Below are 22591 nucleotides of genomic sequence, written 5' to 3' on the forward strand. Positions count from 1 at the left end.
CAGTGATCTTCAGGTCATAGCTCTAGAAAGAGGCCCGAGTTCCGATTCTGAGTTGGATGACAGCTCAAAATGTATTTTCCCCAATCGGAACTCATTTTTTCCTCCCAATTTCGCTGAGTTGTTGTTTTGAGCATGGCACAAATCATGCATCATTGACAGCATGGCCAACGTTGAATGTTCATAATTTTAAATTTAGAAAAGAGACCCTTAATCCCAGACTTGGGACCACTGCAACTCCACTGAAAAGCAGGCTAGTGATTGCTTTGCAATGCTTGCAGTTAGCCACGGACTCCTTCCAAACCCTTCATTGTTGAATTTGCGATTTCCAGCTTGTGCAATGTTTATGTCCAATGGCCGATGAGTACCGATACGTTTTATCTATCATTTCTCATATACAAGGATTAAAAAGGATTTGCCAGTAGATTATCAACTTGATTCATGATCACTGCTAGCTAAGATTTTGAAAGTATGACGTTGATATATAACTATATGACAGAACCAAAGAGGTTTGAATTTTTAAGCTCTACCCTTAGACTTAGCGGTGACGTAGTGTCCCTATGAGTGAGAACACTGAGCCAATCACGGCGCAACTAGAGAACATTACCAAAACCCACACTCCATATTTTCTACTGGCCGACCCACCACCAAAGAAAGCAATGAGCTCGGCTGAAACAACTGCATTTTGGAGCTGCCTTAGAAAGCAAAAAAGAGACCATGTTTGTATGCAGCTTTATTAAATAATTGATTTATTTCTATTGCATTGTTTGCAAACTGATGTGACATTTAATGCCAAAATAACATGCATAACAGGCAAGCCCCCACCAACATGTTTTACTGCCTGTCAAACACCACGTAAATCCCCAATCCAACTTCACCACCTCAGCTGCAGAGCTAGCCAGCACACACCAGTGAAGAGTGAGCCACAAAGCGACCATTTTGGATCAGGTTTCCGGTGAATTGACTGCAAATACAGCAGAACCCATAAAATGTTGCTCCAAAAACCAAAGTTCAAGGTTAGATGTGATACCTGTTGGATGCCTGAGAATTAGCGTTTATGATTGGCAAGCAAATACACCGTTTAGTTTGGACTCATGATCCAACCCCAATATTAAACCAACAACATGAATCAAAATCTTCCAGACAGTGATATTATTATGAGCCATACGCAGGCTGTGGTTTCCAGAACAATAGGGCCAATCACTGTTTCCCATCCAACGTCTCCTCTGTCTCTACTCCCGAATGTTCTAATGTTCCGGGAAAAGTTCACCACCAGTGAAACGAGAGGCAGGAGAGAGATGTTCCCCTACCCTCTGTCCTCCTCCCCCAGAATGAGATGTCAGACACGGGTAAGAGACAGTGGGGTCAGGCCGGAGATGGAATGGGGCAACAGTGAGTCAGAAGCAAGGAAGAGAGAGGGGGGAGAACAACCTATTATGACACAGAAAAAGAGCAGAAAAGACACTTGGCACAGTAGACAAAGACAATTTAAAGGGGAGTCAGAATAATAAACCCCCCCTTAGAAAAAGGGTTTCAAAAGGGTTCGTCGGCTGTCCCCATAGGATAACCCATTGAAGAACCCTTTTTGGTTCCAGGAAGAATAGTTTTGGTTCAGAAAAGGCTCCTATGGGGACAGCCGAAGAACCCTTTTGAAACCCTTTTTTCTAATTGTGTATGCGTTTATGATTGCACTGTCCAGTATTGTCCTTGTTATGGTTGACCTTGGTAAGGTGCTGGATCACAGTCCTGTTGGAACTGAAAATGTATGCCTGTAAGCTGAGGGAAAAAAATTACAATTTTCAACAAAAATTGTCAATAAAGTTTTGCAACTCCTCTCAGCACTGTGGAGTTCATAGGAATATGTTAAACATGGCATTGTGAGTACTGCAGTGCAACATGCTACAGGTTACACCACTGTAGTCCCTCAAGGTTCTCACCCCCATCCCCCTCACTCACCCTCCCAAACCTCACAGAACACAGCGGGACCACCTGGCCCTCCACGGCCTCTGACAGAGATAGAGAACCAGGGTACGGTAGAACTGGCACATTGGGCCCTGGATGTGGTTGCCGAGGTGAATCAAAGCTGCACTGGATCATATGCAGGCCTATAGGCACAGTGGAGCATGGCAGGGATATGGTGCTGCCTGAGTTCAGGTCCAGCTCCATTCTCTCAGTGTTCCAGTGCATGTTGCCTGACCTATAGTCACTGAGGAAGGGGTTGCTGTTGTACCCATTACCCCGGCTTGGGGCCTGGGCCTCGGTGCAGACACAGCTGGAGAAAGAGGACAGGATGGAGAGGTGGTCGTCTACAATGTCACTGGGGTCAACAGGGTCTGAAGGGGACTCCGGCAGGTCCTGGAGGAATGCCTGAAGAGATGCCTGCATTACAAAAATACACAAAAACACAGTGTAATGATATACCCAAGGACATTCAAGATAATACTGCATTTTATATAGTACTATACACAAATGAAATACTCATGTGTTTGTGTTTCAAAAGAATAAGGACAGTTTACTAGAGACTTGGGGAGTCGGTTTACATGTGGTACATCTCGTTTTTGTTTCAGCAGGTACAGAGCAAGGAGAGGAGAGAAGAGTACAGCACACACTCCTATCCCCAACAACACTGGCTGCAACCCTAGGAAACACAAAACACACGTCATTAGTGTTGTATTCATAACCCAAGCTTCATGTCCACACCCCGACTCAACCTTAACCCAACGTAAACCTCTAACCTAGTCCTGGGCCAGCATGGTGGACACAACTGGGGTCCGAGGGAGGAGACGAGGCCTGGGGGAAGGTGGCCGGACTGACGGAGAAGTTCGCCACGACACAGTAGTCATGTCCTGGGACCAGGTTTGAGAACTCTGCCCCATACACCATCGTCTGGACCAAACCAATCTGCGTCTGCAATAGGACCAGCCAATCACAAACGCTGTATCAGACACATGCAAGAGGATCAGCCAATCAGAGAGGCTGTATCAGACAGTGTGTCACAGAAGGCCAATCAGGGACACTTGTACTAACAAATGCACACAAAAAAAATATGCAGCAAAGAAACAACCAGTGCTGGAAAAAGTACCCAATTGTCATACTTGAGTAAACATTTTTTTTTTAAAGGTACCTTAAATAGAAAATGACTCAAAAGTGAAAATCACCCAGTAACACTACTTGAGTAAAAGTCTAAAAGTATTTGGTTTAAAATATACTTAAGTATCAAAAGTAAATGTAGTTGATAAAATATATTTAAGTATCAAAGGTAAAAGTCATTTCAAATTCTTTATATTAGGCAAAACAGACATCACCATTCTCGTTTTTGAATTTACGGATAGCCAGGGGCACGCTCCAACACTCAGACATCATTTACAAACAAAGCATGGGTTTAGTGAGTCCACAATGGCACAGAGGCAGTAGGAATGATTAGGAAGGTTCTTATTAAGTGTGTGACTTAGACCATTTTCCTGTCCTGCTTAGCATTCAAAATGTAACGAGTACTTTTGGGTGGCAGGGAAAGTAAAAAGTACATAATTTTATTTAGGAATGTAGTGAAGTAAAAGATGTTAAAAAAAACATATAGTAAAGTACAGCTAGACTAAAAAAAAAACTTAAGTAGTACTTTAAAGTATTTTTTACACAAGTACTTTACACCACTGGAAACATGAGTGTAGTTTCTGGGCACTCACTCCTTAACATTGTACCCCTTACATTCATTTACATAGCAGCAGGTAGAAAGGAAAAGGGATGTGTGAATGAGAGCGAGCAAAAGGAGGGAGGGTCAGCAAAAAGTGGTATCGCCAATGGCAACAGGGGTACCTTGTAGTCGGAGGGGTTCTGTCGGTCATATACTGTCACGGTGACCCAGAGGTCAATCAATTTTGACAGTGGACAGCAACTCTGCAGAGGAAGACACTCCCTTTTGCTAGAACAAGGTAAGTGCAACTCCACTCCCAGCCTCTCTCCAGACAGAGAGACCAAGACGGAGGGGCTGCTGAAGTCTGGAGAGGAGAAACAAAGCCACTTTAATTTCAAAATCACAAGAATCGCTTCATGCGAGTGCTTTTAGCCATTTTAGCCCTCTCTATTTGAACTCTGCAGTGTATTAAGATGGTTAAATGCTCTTCGTTTTTGTTGTTGATTTGAACAATAAATTACCATGGCAAGATATGTGACAGGTCTTAGAGGAGAGACAGGCTACTGACTGAAATCACGGACGCCAAACCCCAGATTTTCTGTCCAGACTGGACTCCCCGGGCCCTGGTGGAGGCCCAGGCGGATCATGTTGTACACCTCGAAGTTAGAGAAGGCCTCGGACAGGTCACACAGCTGGGAGGAGAACCGCACACAACTCTCCACGTCCTGCCACGAATCACTGCAACACACACAGTCAAAAGTTCAGAGACACTCATTCATGGGTTTTTCTTTATTTGGACTGTTTTCTACATTGTACAATAATAGTGAAGACATAACTTTGAAATAACACATATGGAATCATGTAGTAACCAAAAAAAGGTGTTAAACATATCAAAATATATTTTATATTTGAGATTCTTCAAAGTAGCCTCCCTTTGCCTTGACAGTTTTGCACACACTTGGCATTCTCTCATCCAGCTTCACGAGGAATGCTTTTCCAACAGTCTTGAAAGAGTTCACACAAAGTGAATTGGTCCACCCAGACAGCGTGGTGAAGGTGGCGCAGGAGCGCCTCTTCAACCTCAGGAGGCTGAAGAAATTTGGCTCGGCACCAAAAGCACTCAAACTTCTACAGATGCACAAATCGAGAGCATCCTGTCAGGCTGTATCACCGCCTGGTATGGCAACTGCTCCGTCCACAACCGTAAGGCTCTCCAGAAGGTAGTGAGGTCTGCACAACGCATCACCGGGGGCAAACTACCTGCCCTCCATGACACCTACAGCACCCGTTGTCACAGGAAGGCCAAAAGGATCATCAAGGACATCAACCCGAGCCACTGCCTGTTCACCCCGCTATATCATCCAGAAGGCGAGGTCAGTTCAGGTGCATCAAAGCAGGGACCGAGAGACTGAAAAACAGCTTCTATCTCAAGGCCATCAGACTGTTAAACAGCCACCACTAACATGGAGTGGCTGCTGCCAACATACTGACTAATCTCTAGCCACTTTAATAATGGAAAAATATATGCATCACTAGCCACTTAAAACAATGCCACTTAATGTTTACATACCCTACATTACTCATCTCATGTATACTGTACTCTATACCATCTACTGCATCTTGCCATCTTTATGTAATACATGTATCACTAGCCACTTAACAATGCCACTTAATGTTTGCATACCCTACATTACTCATCTCATATGTATATACTGTACTCGATACCATCTACTGCATCTTGCCTATGCCGTTCTGTACCATCACTCATTCATATATTTGTATGTACATATTCCTCATCCCTTTACACTTGTGTGTATAAGGTAGTTGTGAAATTGTTAAGTTAGATTACGTCGGTTATTACTGCATTGTCGGAACTAGAATCACAAGCATTTCGCTACAGACGCATTAACATCTGCTAACCATGTGTATGTGACAAATAACATTTGATTTGACTCTGCGGTCCAACTCATCCCAAACTGGGTTGAGGTCGGGGGATTGTGGAGGCTAGGTCATCTGATGCAGCACTCTCCTTGGTCAAACCACCCTTATACAGTCTGGAGGGTCATTGATCTGTTGAAAAACAAAATGATAGTCCCACTAAGCGCAAACCAGTTGGGATGGTATCACTGCAAAATGCTGTGGTAGCCATGCTGGTTAAGTGTGCCTTGAAGTCTAAATAAATCAGTGTCACCAGCAAAGCACGCCGCCCACACCATCACACCTCCTCCATGCTTCACGGTGGGAATCACACATCCGGAAATCATGGTTTCTTTGCAGCAATTTGGCCACGAAGGCCTGATTCATGCAGTCTCCTCTGAACAGTTGATGTCGAGAGCGGTCTGTTACGTGAACTCTGTGGAACATTTATTTGGGCTGCAGTTTCTGTGGCTGGTAACTAATGAACTTATCCTCTGCAGCAGAGGCAACTCTGGGTCTTCCTTTCCTGTGGCGGTGCTCATGAGCCAGTTTCATCATAGCGCTTGATTGGTTTTTACTTTCAAAGTTCTTTAAATTTTCCAGATTGACTGACCTTCATAGATCTTAAAGTAATGGACTGTTGTTTCTCTTTGCATATATGAACTGTTCTTGCCATAAGATGGACTTGGTATTTTACCAAAGAGTGCCATCTTCTGTATACCAGCCCTACCTTGTCACAACACCACTGATTGGCTCAAAAGCATTAAGGAAAGAAAGACATTCCACAAATGTACTTTTAACAAGGCACACCTGTTAATTGAAATGCATTCCAGGTGTCTACCTCGAAGTTGGTTGAGAGAATTGCAAAGCTGTTATCGAGGCAAAGAGTGGCTATTTTGAAGAATCTCAAATATATTTTGATTCATTTAACACTTTGGGTTACTACATGATTCCATATGTGTTATTTCATAGTTTTGATGTCTTCACTATTCTACAATGTAGAAAATAGTAAAAATAAAGAAAAACCCTGGAATGAGGTGAGGTGGTGTCCAAACTTGACTGGTGCTATATACTGTACACATAGAAACATACACAAACACGGAGATTAACTATGTGGTATTTATTATTCCGATCTTCTAAAATGTATGTGGAAATGTCCTTTCTGAAAATATGCAATACCCACACAAGATAACAGGCACACACTGGTTGTTGGACGACATGGGTGGTGATGGTTATGACTGAAACCAGGTGGCAGGGGAGAGGAGCAGCCAGGGTGTTTTCACAGCTGTGGTAGAAAACAATCGTGCCCATCTATCGGAACCCATCTACCCATAAAGTCAACCAACCATGGACTCGAGTGACTGATTCATCCCTCTGCAAAAACCACATGTTTGAAATTCTCCGCTCTCACGCTACCCCTCTCACCGGCTCCTCTCCGCATCGCTAGAGCGCTTTGTTCACACAATAAATTTGCTTTCCATTTCCTTTCTAGGCTAGCTTTCCCCTCAGACACCCAACAGTTGCACTATCCACATTAGCTTCACTGTAAAGTAAATGACTAATCAGAATCCCAGTGCTGATTACATCCTTCAATGACTTGATTTAAAAAATACTCTACTTAAAATGACTATAACATAGTTACACACAGAACAAACATTACAGAAGATGTAGTGGTTTTCTCAGAAACAATTCACTACCAATTCTAGAAAATGGCAAAACAGTAATACAACATACTATTTGAGCTAGATCGATTAGGTCAATGGAGACAGCAGACAGACAGAACCCCAGAATCTTAGAAGAGCATTTAGCTGAGAGGAACCTTCGAGCTAGATACTAGTCCATTAAGTCAATAGTGAGCAATGAGGAGTCAGACACACCCCTGAGTCTTAGTTTGGACGGTGTAGGTGGTGGTAGCGTTCGCCTGTGGACAATCCCACTGCAGGACACAGTTTAAGTTCAGGGAATACAGACGGGTGGTGCAGACGGCTCTAGATGATCCTGAGAGTTCACACGGAAACACTTCAAAGTCAACACAAACACACAGGGATAGATCACACACACACACACACACACACACACACACATTCTCACATATGCTACACTTTCATATTCAAGATCTCACATAAACAAGGATAACCATGCGTGAACAATTCACAGACATAACATGACTGACACCATTTCAACCTTTAGTTGGCCATGTAATCCATTGAGATCAAACCATATATATGAGTAACTCTAGTGAGCCCCCCCCCCCATAGATGGTGTAAATTAGATCAGTCACTGTCCCCAATATGGAGGGTTCGGGTTATTTAAGAAATGTGGGTTTGAGGGAGCAAAAGGCTTACCTGTGACGTGGACACACAATCCTGTTAACACAAGGGTCATCAGTACACCTGGCGCAGTCACCATGTTGACACAGGTAAGCTAGACCCCAGGCTGAGAAAGACTGAGGACACAGCCTAAATCTTTTTCCAAAACAAAATCCCCTTGAGGTAGGGGATAACACAGTGATGCAATTACCCTGCTGCACACAATGTCACAGAGGACTACATGACAATAAAAAGCATAACAAATCATTTTCCAAAATTGAATAGGAAAGGAGTAGCGTAAGCAGTCACTTACCTACATTGAGAGTGAGAGTGAGAGAGAGATAAATAAAAATAATAGATATAAGAAGGGATAGATAAAGATGGGCAGGAGGTGGAAGGATCAGGAAGTGACACAGTAGTCACGGGTGTGAGAGGAAATGGTATAATCTGAAGCTCAAAGACAAGCAGTGAGACAGGAAACAGAGGGAAAAGAACCCCTTGCAAGCTCTATAGATGAATATATATATTTATTAATTCAAGTACATAGTCTTGAGTCACTATTTCCAAAGTCACTACTACTTGATGCTTCCTAGTTATTCATGGCAGGTTTGGGTCGATAGTTGGCTAGCAATCCTGCAATCCAGCTAGAGAGAAAGCAGACAGTCGTCCCATTCTATAGTTTTATTCAATGCCATTTTTAAATAATATTAATCTGTACATCTCTTTGCTGAAGCAGGTCTTTGACCATTCATTTGCAAAAACAAAAAAAATAAAAACAAAAAAAAGTCAAAATAAAAACGCAATAAGTGCTTTGTCCCGAGGACCACGAGGGCCGTAAGAGATGTCACAGCGAGATATCGTTCAACAGACCAGTGTACGGATCACACACACCTTTCATTGCCCTTTTCGTACGTAGCATCTCCAGGTTGCACCGTACAGCTGTGTGGCAGCCTGAACACAAAGCAAACTGCTGAGCCTCCGACCGTTCAGACAGTATCAAACATCTGAATAGTAACATTCATATTTCACAACATTTCATAAGTAACACTATTCCATAACATCCCTCATAGAAGCAACGCCACCACCGTTCAAAAATTGTACTTACAACTGTGACTGTCAGAAAAGGAGCCATGGACCACAGCATAGAAGGATGCCATAAAATACATATCCCATGGGATTGGTCCAATACCAAAGCCATGTTTAGCTTACATTTAAATATGGCTCTGGCCAATACAAGTGCCATCATGCTGAGGGAGAGTATTGTCATTGCTTCTTTATTAAAATCAGTTTACCAGCCTTCCTCCACTGTAGGGATCTGCGAGACCTCAGCTCACTCCCCTTCTCAGTATAGCGTGATACTGGATTATACAGTACAGCATTATCAATACCGCCTCAGTCCAGCAGAGGGCGTCCCACCACTCATAGACCACTAGCACAACAGTGCCTTCCCACCAGCAGCTATGTAAACATCTATATGTAAGAATGGAATGAAGTAGCCCATAGGCACTGATCCAAGGTCAGTTCCCAGTCTCTCCCTCCTAAGAAATAAGGTTAGAATAATAGGGTTGGGTAATCTGATCCTAGATCTGTGGTTAGGGCATTCTTTGTCTCTTATGTCTGAGCCACAGGCAGGGCTAGACCAGGGCCAGGCTCGGGGTTGGTAGGGGAGGACGGTATCCCTTTAGGCCCTGTATAGAGCAGCCCTCGGGTGACTCCAGTACTGTCTCCGTTCCCGTTCAGGTTCTTATAGGGGTTCCGGGGAGGGGGCGTGCGGAAACACAGAGAAGGGAACCGGAAACCCACCAGACAGCAACCGGGACACGAGATCATCTCCTCCTGCTCCAGAGAAGGACCAGAACCATTACCGGACCCGAACACCGATGGAGAGCCCCCAATGGGCCTACCAGGAGGTGAGTGGTTCCTGTTGGTGCCCCGCCATCCCAGAGGCCGACTAATGACCACCGTGGTGCTGTTGTTGTCCATGTGGGGGGAGGGGAGGGGGGGCAGGCATAGAGGACCATTGAAGACGGGGGTAACATTACCCCAGCCGTTGTTGAATGTGGTGGAGGAATAAGGTGGAAGAGTAGGGAAAGAAGAGAGTGGAGGGAGAGTGCCATCTAGAGTGTCAGGGGAGCTGGTGCAATCCATAGGTTCCACTTCCTGGTCAGTTTCCTCTTCCTGTTCCTCGCTGAGCTGGTCCAATGACAGCAGCTCTGGATCGAGAGGAAGCCCCGAGTCATCGCCCGTGAGGCCCTCGCTGCTCTTCCTCCTCTCCACATCCTCCTCGTCTACGAACTCATTCGACTCAAAGGTAAATCTCTCCTTCACGATTCCCCGCTCCCCTCTCTCGTTCTCAACATTCCCCTCATCATTCTCAGCGTCTAGGTCAGTTGGCAATACCCCCGTCTTTTCTGTGGTATTGTCTTTGGTGGTGGGGGGCAGGAGATCTGGTGGGGGGGTGCAAGGAAGGGATAAGCAGCGTCTGTGGAGCCTTCCTCGGGGGGTACCCCTCTCTCTGTCTGAGGGCGAGGTACAGGGAACCGGGGGTTTGGGTAAGGTGAACGTTAAAGAGATGACAGACTTGCTGGGCGTGTCGAACAGTTTGATCTTGCCTCCATTTAGGTCCTCTCGCAGGGAGAAGGGGTTGACACGGGTGGGAGGCGCCAGAGTGGGGAGCACAGCCGGAGGGAGCACGTCCGATTTGCTGCGGCAGAGGCGAGGGTCGCCGGGGAGACAGAGGAAGCGCCTCCGCAGTGGGCCGAGATCTAGAGAGAGAGAGAGAGTTTCAATAAGAATGATACACGGCTGGCAATCTGCTGAGACTAAGAAAAAACATACAAATCCTGAGAAAAAACACAACTCCGTTTGACAACAAGGGGTTCAACTGAAATGAGTCTTCTGCGTTTAACCCAACCCTTCTGAATCAGAAAGGTGCAGGGGGTGCTGCCTTAAAAATCGACATCATCAGTGCCCGGGGAGCAGTTGGGAGATCCCCCTCCCCCGGGTGTTCTTTAACCCCACACACACACCCTTTAGTACAGCTTTGTCTTTCTGTGTCCTCTCAGTCTCTCTCCTCTGCAACTCCATTACAATCTCTGAGAACGATGGACGGCGCTTTGGATCCATCTGCGAGAGCGAGAGAGAGGTGGACGGAGAGTTAGATGAGCGAAAGAGACGGGGGACGGGGGGGGGTAAGTTCCTCAAAAGTCAACAGTACTCAGGAGAAGGAATAAGGGGAAATGATAGAAGGGGACAGAGAGGGAGCGAGAAAAGGTAGAAGAGGATTTGTGTGTGTTACATTGCAGCAGGTGACAGCCAGGCTCAGGAAGGCAGGTGGACAGTCTCCCACCATGTGCTGGAACGTCACGACGTCCAGGCCAAAGTCCTGCAGACAGACAATCACACATCTCCCTGTGAGACAATCACACATCTCCTTAGAGCCCTAAGGAGACGCAAAGTCACAAACTTGCACAATAGAATAGAGACTTCAATGAAAGTCCTGCGACTTACTGCCCGAGAGGCTTTTATACTGCAGTTGCATACAATGGGCAGAAGAGGGAAAAGTTTTAACAAAGTCTACACCACACAATAATATTGGGGGAAATGATTGTGTGTGTGTGTGTGTTGTGTGCATGTGCATGTTGAGTGTGATGAACATACCTCTGTGCGTGGGAGGAAGTCGGGGTCAGCCTGTATCCTAGCGATGACCTCGCACAAGATGATGCCGTACGCAAATACGTCCACCTTTTCGTTGTAGATCTCTCCTCGCAGCACTTCAGGTGCCATCCAGTAGGGGGAACCCACTATGGCCAAGGGCTGCTGGTCTGCCCCTTCACTGAGGACAGAGGAAGACAGGCATGAGGCATGATGACAGGCGACGACGTTAAGGTTAGGATTGGGGGAGGGGAAGCTGATCCTAGACCTGTATCATACCGAGGGGAAAGTTCCACCCGGAGTCATTAATACAGGCACGACAGCTCACACAGAGAACAGCAAGCGAGACAGACCGAAACCAACAAGACTGGAGCTAGCAGCTAGTATCATCATGCTCTAGTTCATTAACAACCACATGGGGTAAAACTAGTGTGTGTGTACACACACACACACACACACACACACACACACACACACACACACACACACACGGCAAAAACGGGCAGACACCCTGCTGGCAGTCACTTCCTCTCTGCTATTTCCATCTCACAGTGACCCATGATTTTGCAGAAATAGATTTGGCCGGGGACCTCACGATACAATATCATCACAATACCTTGGTGCCGACACGATGTGTATCGCGTTTCTCACGATTCTATATGGATTGCGATTCGATTATGCAATTCGATGTTCCAAAAGTATTTGCTCACCATATGTCTGCTTCAGAAAGATGAGAGAGCATGAGAAAACACGTTTTGATCAGTCAGGGAAATTAAAAAAATGTAAAGTGCTGAAAACATTTTGTCTCACAATTTAGAAAAAGATGGAGAACAAGCTATAGGAATATCATCCCAAATTATTTAGCAAAATGTAACTATCAACCCCCCCCCCCATCATCATAGTAAGGGAAGTTATGGGAGCTGAGAAAGTGTGAGGGAGCGATAGAGGAGAGAGGAGAGGAATGCAGACAGACATTCATAGCTCCCAGTGTAAACCATTTGGGGATGTGGAAGAGGGAGGGAGAGTCTCCGGTCAGGCGGTGTTAGAGGACGGGAGGGCGAGAGGGAGAAAGAAAGAGGAGAGAAAGAGCGTGTGCTGGAATAGTTTGACCTTATTTGGAAAGCTTTCCTGAACTCCATCTGTGTCTCTCGCCCGCTCTCTCGGAGGCAACACACACACACACAAAAATACTCTGACAAGTGTATGCATGTTAATAAACGCTGCAATAGAGGAAGTTCAGTCAACACACAGCAGACATTCACTGGTGCCAAACACTAACGTGTTCCACTGTCAAAATCTATTTACTCACACCCAAAAGCCTGCACGGTACACAATAACTTGTTGTGGGGTACCAAAACAAAGTGCCCGTACATACGCAAAAACAGAAGGTAAACACTGGGTTGACCAGAAGACAAACAGTGAGCAGAAACGGCACACAGTCTGTTTAACGCAACAGCTGCCTCCTGTCAGACACAGGATACAGACCCATTTACCACGGTAAAGAGGCCAGCAGGGTAAGAGTGTTTGAGCCAAGCTCAGTTTCGTGTTTTAGCCCTAATAGCTCAGGTTCGGATTGAGGGAGCGTAAGCTGCTCCTGGATCTGTAGCTAATATGAGCTATAGCTACCAGGACATTAACTCCTGTCATCGAGGAGAAGCGGAGAGGTTTTTTAAAAAAACACACACGAGCGCTGGCAAGCTGTGTTCAACGCAGGCTGAAGCGATTCATAAAATAGGAGGCGGAAATGTCAGCGTCATCAACAAACTGGGGTTGGGTGTGAGCGAACGCCGCTCGAAACGTTCCTTCGCCCCCGAAACAGGGGCTTACTCACCCAGCCCGATACAGCGGGTAAAGCGCAACTTCTTCAGGTGAAAGAGTCTCGCGTTCTTTCGAAAATCAGACTGTGCTTTAGTGGGATTAATGGCCCTCCTAAGACACTGATCTAAGGTCAGTGTTGTGTTCTTTTCCTGTACACATAATGGTTAGGATTGGGGAAGAGGAAACTGATCCTAACTGTAGAGCTGAGTCTACAATACTGTGTCTACGATACTCCTGATGGAAACACAATAACACTAGAGCTCACATTAACATAAACTACTGGCTGAGCGAAAGGGAGAGATGGATGGCTGGATGGATGGCTGGATGGATGGATGGAGAGAGCAAAAGAGGGAGCGAGCGAGAGCAGGCGAGCGCTAACAAGCTATTGAAATGGAGCGAGCGAGAAAGGTAGAGCGAGAGGAAGCAGCCATTCAAGTGTGTTATCCAAAATCAGTGCATGCTGATAGATGGATGATTTATGAAGCCAACAGACCTGTACTCTGGTATTTTCTCTGCCAGGCCTAAGTCTCCCACCACAGCCGTACACTGGCCACTCTCCCAACGCACCAGGCAGTTCTGCAGGACAGACAACCAGGAAGACAAGAGGTTAGGGTCCGTATTCACAAAGCGTCTCCGAATAGGATGATGTGGGATCGGGTCCCTCCTATCCATAGCATTTGATTCATTATGATCCAGAAAGCTAAAATGATCCCAGATCAGCACTCCTACTCTGATGCTTTATGAATATGGACCCTGGTAAATCCATTTATTCTAATAGTTAACTGTGTACTTGAGTAGGCACAACTGTGTTTTATGGAGTGTGTATGTACGTGTGGCTCGCTGCATGCCTAACGATGAGACCGCTTATAGGGAAGAGGTCAGAGACCTGGCAGTGTGATGCCAGGACAACAACCTCTCCCTCAATATGAGCAAGACAAACGAGCCGATCGCGGACTACAGGAAAAGGCGGGCCAAACAGTCCCCCATTCACATTGACGGGGCTGTAGTGGAGCGGGTCAAGAGTTTCGAGTTCCTTAGTGCCCACATCAACAAAATGCACCAAGATAGTCGTGAAGCGGGCACGATAACACCGTTTCCCCCTCAGGAGACTGAAAAGATTTGGCATGGGTCCCCAGATCCTCAAAAAGTTCTACAGCTGCACCATCGAGAGCATCCTGACTGGTTGCATCACCGCCTGGTATGGCAACTGCTCGTTATCTGACCTCAAGGCACTACAGAGGGTAGTGCATATGGCCCAGTGCATCACTGGGGCCAAGCCTCCTGCCATCCAATTGTCAAAGACTCCAGTCACCAAAGTCAGACTGTTCCCTCTACTACCGCACGGCAAGCGGTACCAGCGCGCCAAGTCTAGGACCAAAAGGCTCCTTAACAGCTTCTACCCCCAAACCATAAGACTGCTGAACAATTAATCAAATGGCCACCCAGACCATTTACATTGACACCCCCTCCATTTGTTTTTACACTGCTGCTATACGCCGTCTATTATCTGTGCATAGTCACTTTACCCCTACCTACATGTACAAATTACCTCGACTAACCTGTACGTCCGCACACTGACTCGGTACCGGTACCCCCTGTATATAGCCTTGTTATTGTTATTTTATTGTGTTACTTTGGTTTATTTAGTAAATATTTTCTTAACCTCTTCTTGAACTGCACTGTTGGTTAAGGGCCCGTAAGTAAGCAGTTCACGGTAAGGTCTACACCGGTTGTATTTGGCACATGTAACAAATAACATTTGAAATTAAGTATGTACAATTACCAGACGTGTGTGTGTTCCTACGTGTGTTTATATGCGTGCTTCCTACCTTGGAGGTGAGGTCTCTATGGAAGATGCCTTTGGTGTGGAGGTACTGCAGGCCCTTAGCGATGTCTAGAGACAGGCCCATCCTGACTGACCACGACAGGTACCGGTCACTGTCCAGCAGCTGCTCCAGGTTACCCCCGTTGATGTACTGGAAGTAACCATGACAATCACACTCAGCCAAGTGTCAATCAAATGACAGGTTCCCTTCATCTTTATTTATACAGGTTATTCTCAATTGGAGATCAAATCTATTTTGGAAGAGAGATACAGGTCGCTGTATGGTAGCCATGACAATGGCACCCGTCAATCAAATAATTGCCTCAACTTCAGATTTTCCTCGGCCTAACCACAACGACCATTCAGAAGTGAACCGTCAGTGTTAAAGTATACTGAACAAAAATATAAACAGAACATGTAAAGTGTTGGTCCATTGTTTCATGAGCGGAAATAAAAGATCTCAGAAATCTTCCATACTCACAAAAAGCTTATTTCTCTGAAATGTGGTGCACAAATTTGTTTACATCCATGTTAGTGAGCAATTCTCATTTGCCAAGATAATCCATTCACATGAGACGTGGCATATCAAGAAGCTGATTAAACAGCATGGTCATTACACCGGTGCACCTTGTGCTGGGGACAATAAAAGGCCTCTCTAAAATGTGCAGTTTTGTCACGAACACAAATCCACAGATGTCTCAAGTTGAGGGAGTGTGCAATTGGCATACTGGCTGCAGGAATGTCCACCAGAGCAGTTGCCAGAGAATGTTATGTTCTTTTCTCTACCATAAGCCACCTCCAACGTCATTTTAGAGAATTTGGCAGTACGTCCAACGGGCTTCACAACCGCAGATCACGTGTAACCACGCCAGCCTAGAACCTCCACATCCAGCTTTTTCACATGCGGGATAGTCTGAGACTAGCCTCCCGGACAGCTGACGAAACTGTGGAGTATTTCTGTCTGCAATAAAGCCATTTGGGGAGGATTTTTTTTAAATTCTGATTGGCTGGGCCCGACTTCCTTATATGAACTGTAACTAAATAAAATCGTTGCATTCATATTTTTGTTTAGTATAGTTCAATTTGTCCAGTGTTCTCTCGATCCTAGTCAGTCTACCAGAGTTTAAAGGGACATCTTACCTCTGTCAATGCATGGAGTTGTCCCTCATTAACACACACCCCTACAAACCTGAGACAGGAGAGAGGAGGAATATTAGAAAACAATAGCTAGGATAGATTTATTTGACAATTTAAAATAACTCACTTCAACCAAATGTGGATCATGCATTTACATTCAGAGGATGACAAAAAAAAAAGATTGTAAACACATTTCCATTGTGGTCGCCTTAAATAAATGGTTAAAAACATATACATACTCAGCCTCTATGCTACACAGAGTACCCCTGGTTTAGAGCACTTACATGCAGGCGTGAAGAAAAAAACAACATGCTTTGAGTTGCTATGGTAGTTTGTTCCACTCAACAGCGCCGGTATAGCGAAAGGTGTTACCAGACACTCTTCAATTTCAAAAACAGGTCATATGAGCCTCTCATGACAAGATTCACAATGCGTTATAACTGCATGGCTCAAATGTGTACACTGAGGATTTGCCCTGTTGACTAAAGCTTTCATATGGAAAGCAGGTGTGTGTTTTAATACAAGTCCGAAGATGGACAGACCGGAGTATGTTGGGGTGAGACAGGCGGTTCATCAGTTGGACCTCCCTCAGCATGTTAGCTCGGTTACTGGCCATGGTGTTCATCTTCAGCGCCATCACCTGGCCACTGATACGGTGCTGCACCTACACAGAGAGACAGGAGGGAGGGGGGGGGGACCATCACTAGGGTCAGACCTCAGACAGAAGATATGACACACAGTTAAGTTCGATACACCATTGGACACCGGGCAGCAGAGACTGTACGAGAACTGAACATGTGAACTCGTCAATTGGATCTTTGGTTCCCAGTTCTAGTATGCATTTCCACCCATCTGTTCTAGTGTCTTGGCCTGTGTTCTAGCGTCAGGACTAAATGGCTCTACTCTGGCCAAGCTGTTGGCGAGTGTCTGGTGGTCACCATGGAGATGTGTTGTCTTATCCCCTATATGTGAGTTCTGAGAGGCTTTGACTCCTGCCCATCTAACTAATAAACCATATAGACAACCACGAAGTACTCTAACAGTCCACAAAAACAATCCACTTAGTACTGTGAGTGTTACTGTCATGTTTGTCCGTGTGTGGGAATTTGTGCGTTACATTTGGTAGTGTGAGTGCCTGAGCGAAAGAGAGCGCGAGCAAGACGGTGAGTGTTCAGAGACTAAGGGCGTCTGCATGCTTCCCGGCAGAAACAGTTCGGAAAGAGTTTGTGCATATTGTGATTTTGTACATTTCTTGCTCGTTTTTAGCCTTCAGTAAGGATTTTTTCGGTTGTTCGGGCGGGATTTTCTTGAGGCAAACTTAAAAATCGGTAGCCGACGTCTACGCCCCTTCGTCGGGGATTGGTCAACAGTAGGGATTCTTCAATGAGGTCTGTCATACAACGAGTGACGACTCGTTTTCCTGCAGCAACAACAATTAATTCAGAAATACTACACCAAACTACTTAGATGTAAAATTGCTCGACTAAGATCTCCTCGGCAAAAACGACAACTTAATTACAGATTGGAGTTTTTGGATGAAGTGCATTCTGACCACAGCGTCTCAAAATGGTCAAACCATACTATTGACGCTTTTTTCCCCAGCGAAGGTCTTTTAAGGGAGGATGCGAGCACACTCGTTTGGTTCACTTAGCAAACTTCAGCATGCGGACGCCTTTACCCACACGTGTGTCGCCAGTGTTTCATGTTAATGTCAACTCTAGTGTCATTGTGTTTCCATCAGGAGTGTGACCCTTAAGACCTGTGGCAAGCAGAATCAACAACATCTGCATCATTCAAGACTGTTGCTTTGTGAGGTGTTAAAAGTTCAGTTAGCCGTGATGTAAATGCAAGCTGAAAAGTACCCAAGGGCCGTGCTTTGGCCCCAAGTGAGAGCAGATCCGCCAGAGCCATGGCCCCGTGAGACACGGGTGCCGGGCCGCATAGATGGAAAGAGAAATCGCTGAGCCTTTCGGGTAAAACACAAGAGGTAAATCACAAGTGAAAATGCTGCAAGAGTATGGCGACATCGTCAACGTGACAGTATGCCTGGATAGGAGCTGGCCAGCAGACCAGAGAAACAAAAACACACATCAGTCCTACCACACTCACAGTATGCAGTCCTACCACACTCACAGTATGCAGTCCTACCACACTCACAGTATGCAGTCCTACCACACTCACAGTATGCAGTCCTACCACACTCACAGTATGCAGTCCTACCACACTCACAGTATGCAGTACTACCACACTCACAGTATGCAGTCAACGGTCGCAGTCAAGCGGATCACTTTCGTCAAAGGCGTTGACCATCGTTGGCCACTCGCGCCTTTCAAAGTGTGTTGCATTACGGGGATAAAAAGTGTCTGACATGCGACTGATGCCAAATGCATGAACTTTACAAAAACCATGTGATCCAAGGTCGTGCAGTTTTTAATGACGTTGCCGTCAAGTCGCCGCGGGTGCTTCTCACCAACTGTATTGTGGGAGGCACTATTTGTCAACAAATTAGGGTGTTTTTGTTTGACCCACACGAACCATGGCCAAAGACTTGACTGAAACGGGAACAAACTTTGAAGCGATTCTGAAAGTACAGGGGATACAAATGAAAGGGATGAGACCTCTAACCAATTAATTACTGTACAAACGTTACGCTTTCAGTTTGAGCGCGTGATATCGGGGTATAGAGCAGTTTAGTTGACACAGAAAAATCCTAAAAACAACGGCAGCCATGTTGATCGGGGGCCTTGCAGTTGGAAAACCACCAGAGCGTCCGGCCGTCAGAGACGCACCTCCCCCGACTTCACTCGACGACTTTAGGTTTACTGCTTGAACACAACCAAATCTCGATTTGGTCCAGCCACTGCAGTCTATCCCTCAGGCAGACCGAGACAGATAAAAAGAGAGGAGTGAAAGGACTAGAGAGACTGAAGAACACACTTTCTCCCTCCCACACAGTTTCCCTCCTACTCTGCTGGCTCGCACGCACTTACAGTAAGAGCTATGCATTGTACAATGAAGATAAGCTCTATAGTTTATCCCCCCATCTGATTTATAACATTTCTACAGGATTTAACCACATCAGTGGATTTACAGGCCTGTAGAACAGGACAGTGGCTCCCTCACACAAAGATGTGCACACACACACCATAATGCAGACATGAGCCAAATGCTGAACCAGCAGAACTGAACTGTGTTAGGTAAGGCTGTACGGTCTCTCTGGGCTATCCGTCTCATCTCATCCTCATGCAGAATTTCAGCTCAAATAAACAAGTGCTCAGTAAATCATGGTTATGGTTATAGGAATGTGTCCAGAGGCCACAAGCTAAAAAAAGGAGTACCATGGCAACGTGGTGTGAGAGTCTAACTCAGGTGTGTGTGTGTGTGCGTCAGAGCTCCATAATCACAGGTAAACAGTGAGCATGTGTGATATCAGCATTCCAGTGACAGGAACACGGAGACGCCCAATAAATCTGACTCAGACACACTTGCATGCGAAGTGCTGGTATTTAGCAAGGTCAGGGGCATCAGTGGACATGTGCAGGGCTGTCTGTCATTGGCTGACGAGAGAGTCCGAGTTATGGTGACCGCTAGTCACCCTGGAGAGAAACACAGAGACCAAGAGAGAATAATGTGTGGCTGAACAGACAGCATTTAGAAATGACCTACATGCATACGCTCTCCTTGGTTCTGTTTTGACTGCAAGCTTTGTTTTCTTGGTGGACTTGGAGAGGTTTCATTTCACTAGGCAAGTCAGTTAAGAACTCATTCTTATTTACAATGACTGCCTACCCTGGCCAAACCCTAACGACGCCGGGCCAAATTGTGCGCCGCCCTGTGGTACTCCCGATCACACGGGCCGATTGTGATACAGCCTGGAATCGAACCAGGGTCTGTAATGACGCCCCTAGCACTGAGAAGCAGTGCCATAGACTGCGTCGCGCCTCGGGAGCCCAGAGGATACATGTGGGGCTGCTAGCTAAGAACAGGTCCATCACAACAGGCAGATAGGTCCTGGCTGACTTCCTGTGGAGCCTCCAAATAGAACATGACCCAGTGTCTAGACTCTCTAGACCGGGACATGATACACAGATACACTCCTTACCTACCGGGGTAAACCACTTAGTGTGTTACACAACATCAGCACTGAGCGTCGCACGCATGCAAATTGTGTACACACGCAAAAACATACACACGACAGACAACTCCTGTCTCTAATGCTATGACAGCCCTGCACCTCTCACGATCAGTGTCTGTGGTAGGCCTTACAGGAACAAGTAAGAGCATGCAGCTGCAGGACATCAAAAGAAGCTCTCCCCCCCCACTTTTCTGCTTCATTGTAAAAAATCATAATAATTCCACTGCTCCTCCACCCTTCCCCACCTCTCTCTGGGTTTACTACCAGTCCCGGTCCCCCGACACAGTCACACCTCTGGACCACATCGTAGCAAAGCATTTCGCAATGGAGAAGAAAAACAACCATTTCTTGTTGGCCAAGTCCAGGTAGTCACTCCCACGCCCCCCCCGTTTTGAAGCCAAATGAACACATCCCTGGCCTGTTTACATACCTACTGTACTGCTGAGGGAGGGGCCAGAGAGCTGAGGGAGGGGCGTAGCGGGTATAACAAGCCCTTCACACACTACATAACATGTGGGGACACGGGGCTTGTAAACACACACAGAGCAAGGAAAATGTCAAGATGGCCAAGTACTCCGATCAAAAATAAAACAACTATTTAATGGATTTTACAGAGTTAGTTCATAAGGAAATCAGTCAATTCTAATAAATTGATTACACAGGAGTGATGGTTGCTGATAATGGACCTCTGTACGCCTATGTAGATATTCCCAAAAAATCTGCCGTTTCCAGCTACAATAGTCATTTACAACATTAACAATGTCTACACTGCATTTCTGATCAATTTGAAGTTCTTTTAAAATGGACAAAAAAAAAGTAGATTTTCTTTCAAAAACAAGGACTTTTTCAAATATATTAAGAGACCCCAAACTTTTGAATGGTAGTGTATGTGCTACATGCATTTAAACCACACCAAGTACATTGTAATAGGAATTTTAATGTTTGTGCTTTTCTGATAAGTCATTTGTGTTCAATGTATGTGCTGTTCTATAAACCAATTTCTGTGTTGATGCAAGTGGTTGACTGAATAAATCCTCACTATCAGTAGCTGCAATTTGGCAATATGCCATGAACTTGTTTTGAGAACGAAAGATATGTCAGTTTCAAGGTCTCAGCTAAGAGAGAAGAGGCCTCGTGAGGTATTGGACTGTCTGTCACATGTTATGAACCAGTATTGGTCGGTCACATGAATGAAACAAAACTGTAATGATTAATTAATTGATGCTAAATCATAAAAATATAACTTGTCTGTGTATAGCCGTATTTAAGACAACTGCTGGGACTGCCCCAGCAGAGCTCCTGATTGGCATGTGTGCTGAGTTGGTTGTAACCTCTCCAGCGTGCTGATAATATACAATGATCAACTTCGAGTGACCCTGCGTAAGAATTTCTACGACAATGTGTTACATGCATTTAAAATACCAAGTATGTTCGCCTCTCCAGAGTCCATAGGGAGTTGCAACGATGGGACAAGACCAACTACCAACTTGATATCATGAAATCTGGGCAAGAAAGGGGTAAAAGCACAACAACAAAGTGTTTGCTCAACGACATGTGAGCTCATGTGGAAACAAAAAGGGAATACACACAGACAGCCCCAGACAGACAGCCCCAGACAGACAGCCCCAGACAGACAGCCCCAGACAGACAGCCCCAGACAGACAGCCCCAGACAGACAGCCCCAGACAGACAGCCCTTGATTGACAGGAGAGCATGTCCTGACTGGAAAGGAAAGGTAGGAGGCGAGGGACAATGAAGCAGGGAAAGTGCTGTGTTAGCCAAGCCCCTGAATGGGAGCTTCAAGTCAAAACTGGTAGTACCACCCCTCCACCAGTCTCCTCCTTTCCTAACCCCACCTCCCCCCAGTCTTCTCCACCTTCCCCCAGTCTCCACCTTCCCCCAGTCTTCTCCCCCAGTCTTCTCCACCTCCCCCAGTCTTCACCTCCCCCCAGTCTTCACCTCCCCCAGTCTTCACCTCCCCCAGTCTTCACCTCCCCCCAGTCTTCACCTCCCCCCAGTCTTCACCTCCCCCCAGTCTTCACCTCCCCCCAGTCTTCACCTCCCCCCAGTCTTCACCTCCCCCCAGTCCACCTCCCCCAGTCTTCTAATCGCAGATCCTCAGCCAATAAAACAGACTTACTGACTCTTAATGCTCACCTACTGTAATA

At 45.9% G+C, this 22591-nt stretch overlaps 2 protein-coding genes across 2 annotated transcripts in view; both read right to left on the reverse strand.

The window, feature by feature from the left end:
- LOC124013783 lies at window positions 1-8032 on the reverse strand. The gene is made up of 7 exons (XM_046328295.1): window positions 7891-8032; window positions 7423-7543; window positions 4197-4366; window positions 3811-3992; window positions 2733-2904; window positions 2514-2635; window positions 1-2376 (listed from the first exon to the last, which is right to left on the reverse strand). Exons 1-7 carry the CDS (start codon window positions 7952-7954, stop codon window positions 1897-1899), a joined length of 1311 nt encoding a protein of 436 aa, XP_046184251.1. The 5' UTR covers window positions 7955-8032; the 3' UTR covers window positions 1-1896.
- LOC124013782 (dual specificity testis-specific protein kinase 1-like) overlaps window positions 6651-22591 on the reverse strand; it is a 24744-nt gene continuing 8803 nt past the window's right edge. Inside the window, exons 3-10 of the mRNA XM_046328294.1 lie at window positions 16831-16952; window positions 16292-16340; window positions 15156-15302; window positions 13820-13902; window positions 11515-11689; window positions 11153-11239; window positions 10884-10980; window positions 6651-10619 (exon numbers count right to left, since the gene is read on the reverse strand). Of these exons, the coding sequence (XP_046184250.1) occupies window positions 9466-10619; window positions 10884-10980; window positions 11153-11239; window positions 11515-11689; window positions 13820-13902; window positions 15156-15302; window positions 16292-16340; window positions 16831-16952 (1914 nt within the window). The 3' untranslated portion in view covers window positions 6651-9465. The remainder of the gene's footprint in view (window positions 10620-10883; window positions 10981-11152; window positions 11240-11514; window positions 11690-13819; window positions 13903-15155; window positions 15303-16291; window positions 16341-16830; window positions 16953-22591) is intronic.

This window comes from Oncorhynchus gorbuscha, linkage group LG25 (assembly GCF_021184085.1).
Source record: "Oncorhynchus gorbuscha isolate QuinsamMale2020 ecotype Even-year linkage group LG25, OgorEven_v1.0, whole genome shotgun sequence".
Classification (NCBI taxonomy): domain Eukaryota; kingdom Metazoa; phylum Chordata; class Actinopteri; order Salmoniformes; family Salmonidae; genus Oncorhynchus; species Oncorhynchus gorbuscha.

Excerpts from the sequence above, each read along its gene's own strand:
- LOC124013783 (XM_046328295.1), bottom strand. The coding sequence starts at position 7,954 with ATGGTGACTGCGCCAGGTGTACTGATGACCCTTGTGTTAACAGGATTG. Across the intron at positions 7,544-7,890 it reads ATTGTGTGTCCACGTCACAG|GATCATCTAGAGCCGTCTGC; the intron begins GTAAGCCTTTTG and ends GTGAACTCTCAG. Across the intron at positions 2,377-2,513 it reads ACCGACTCCCCAAGTCTCTA|GCATCTCTTCAGGCATTCCT; the intron begins GTAAACTGTCCT and ends TTTGTAATGCAG.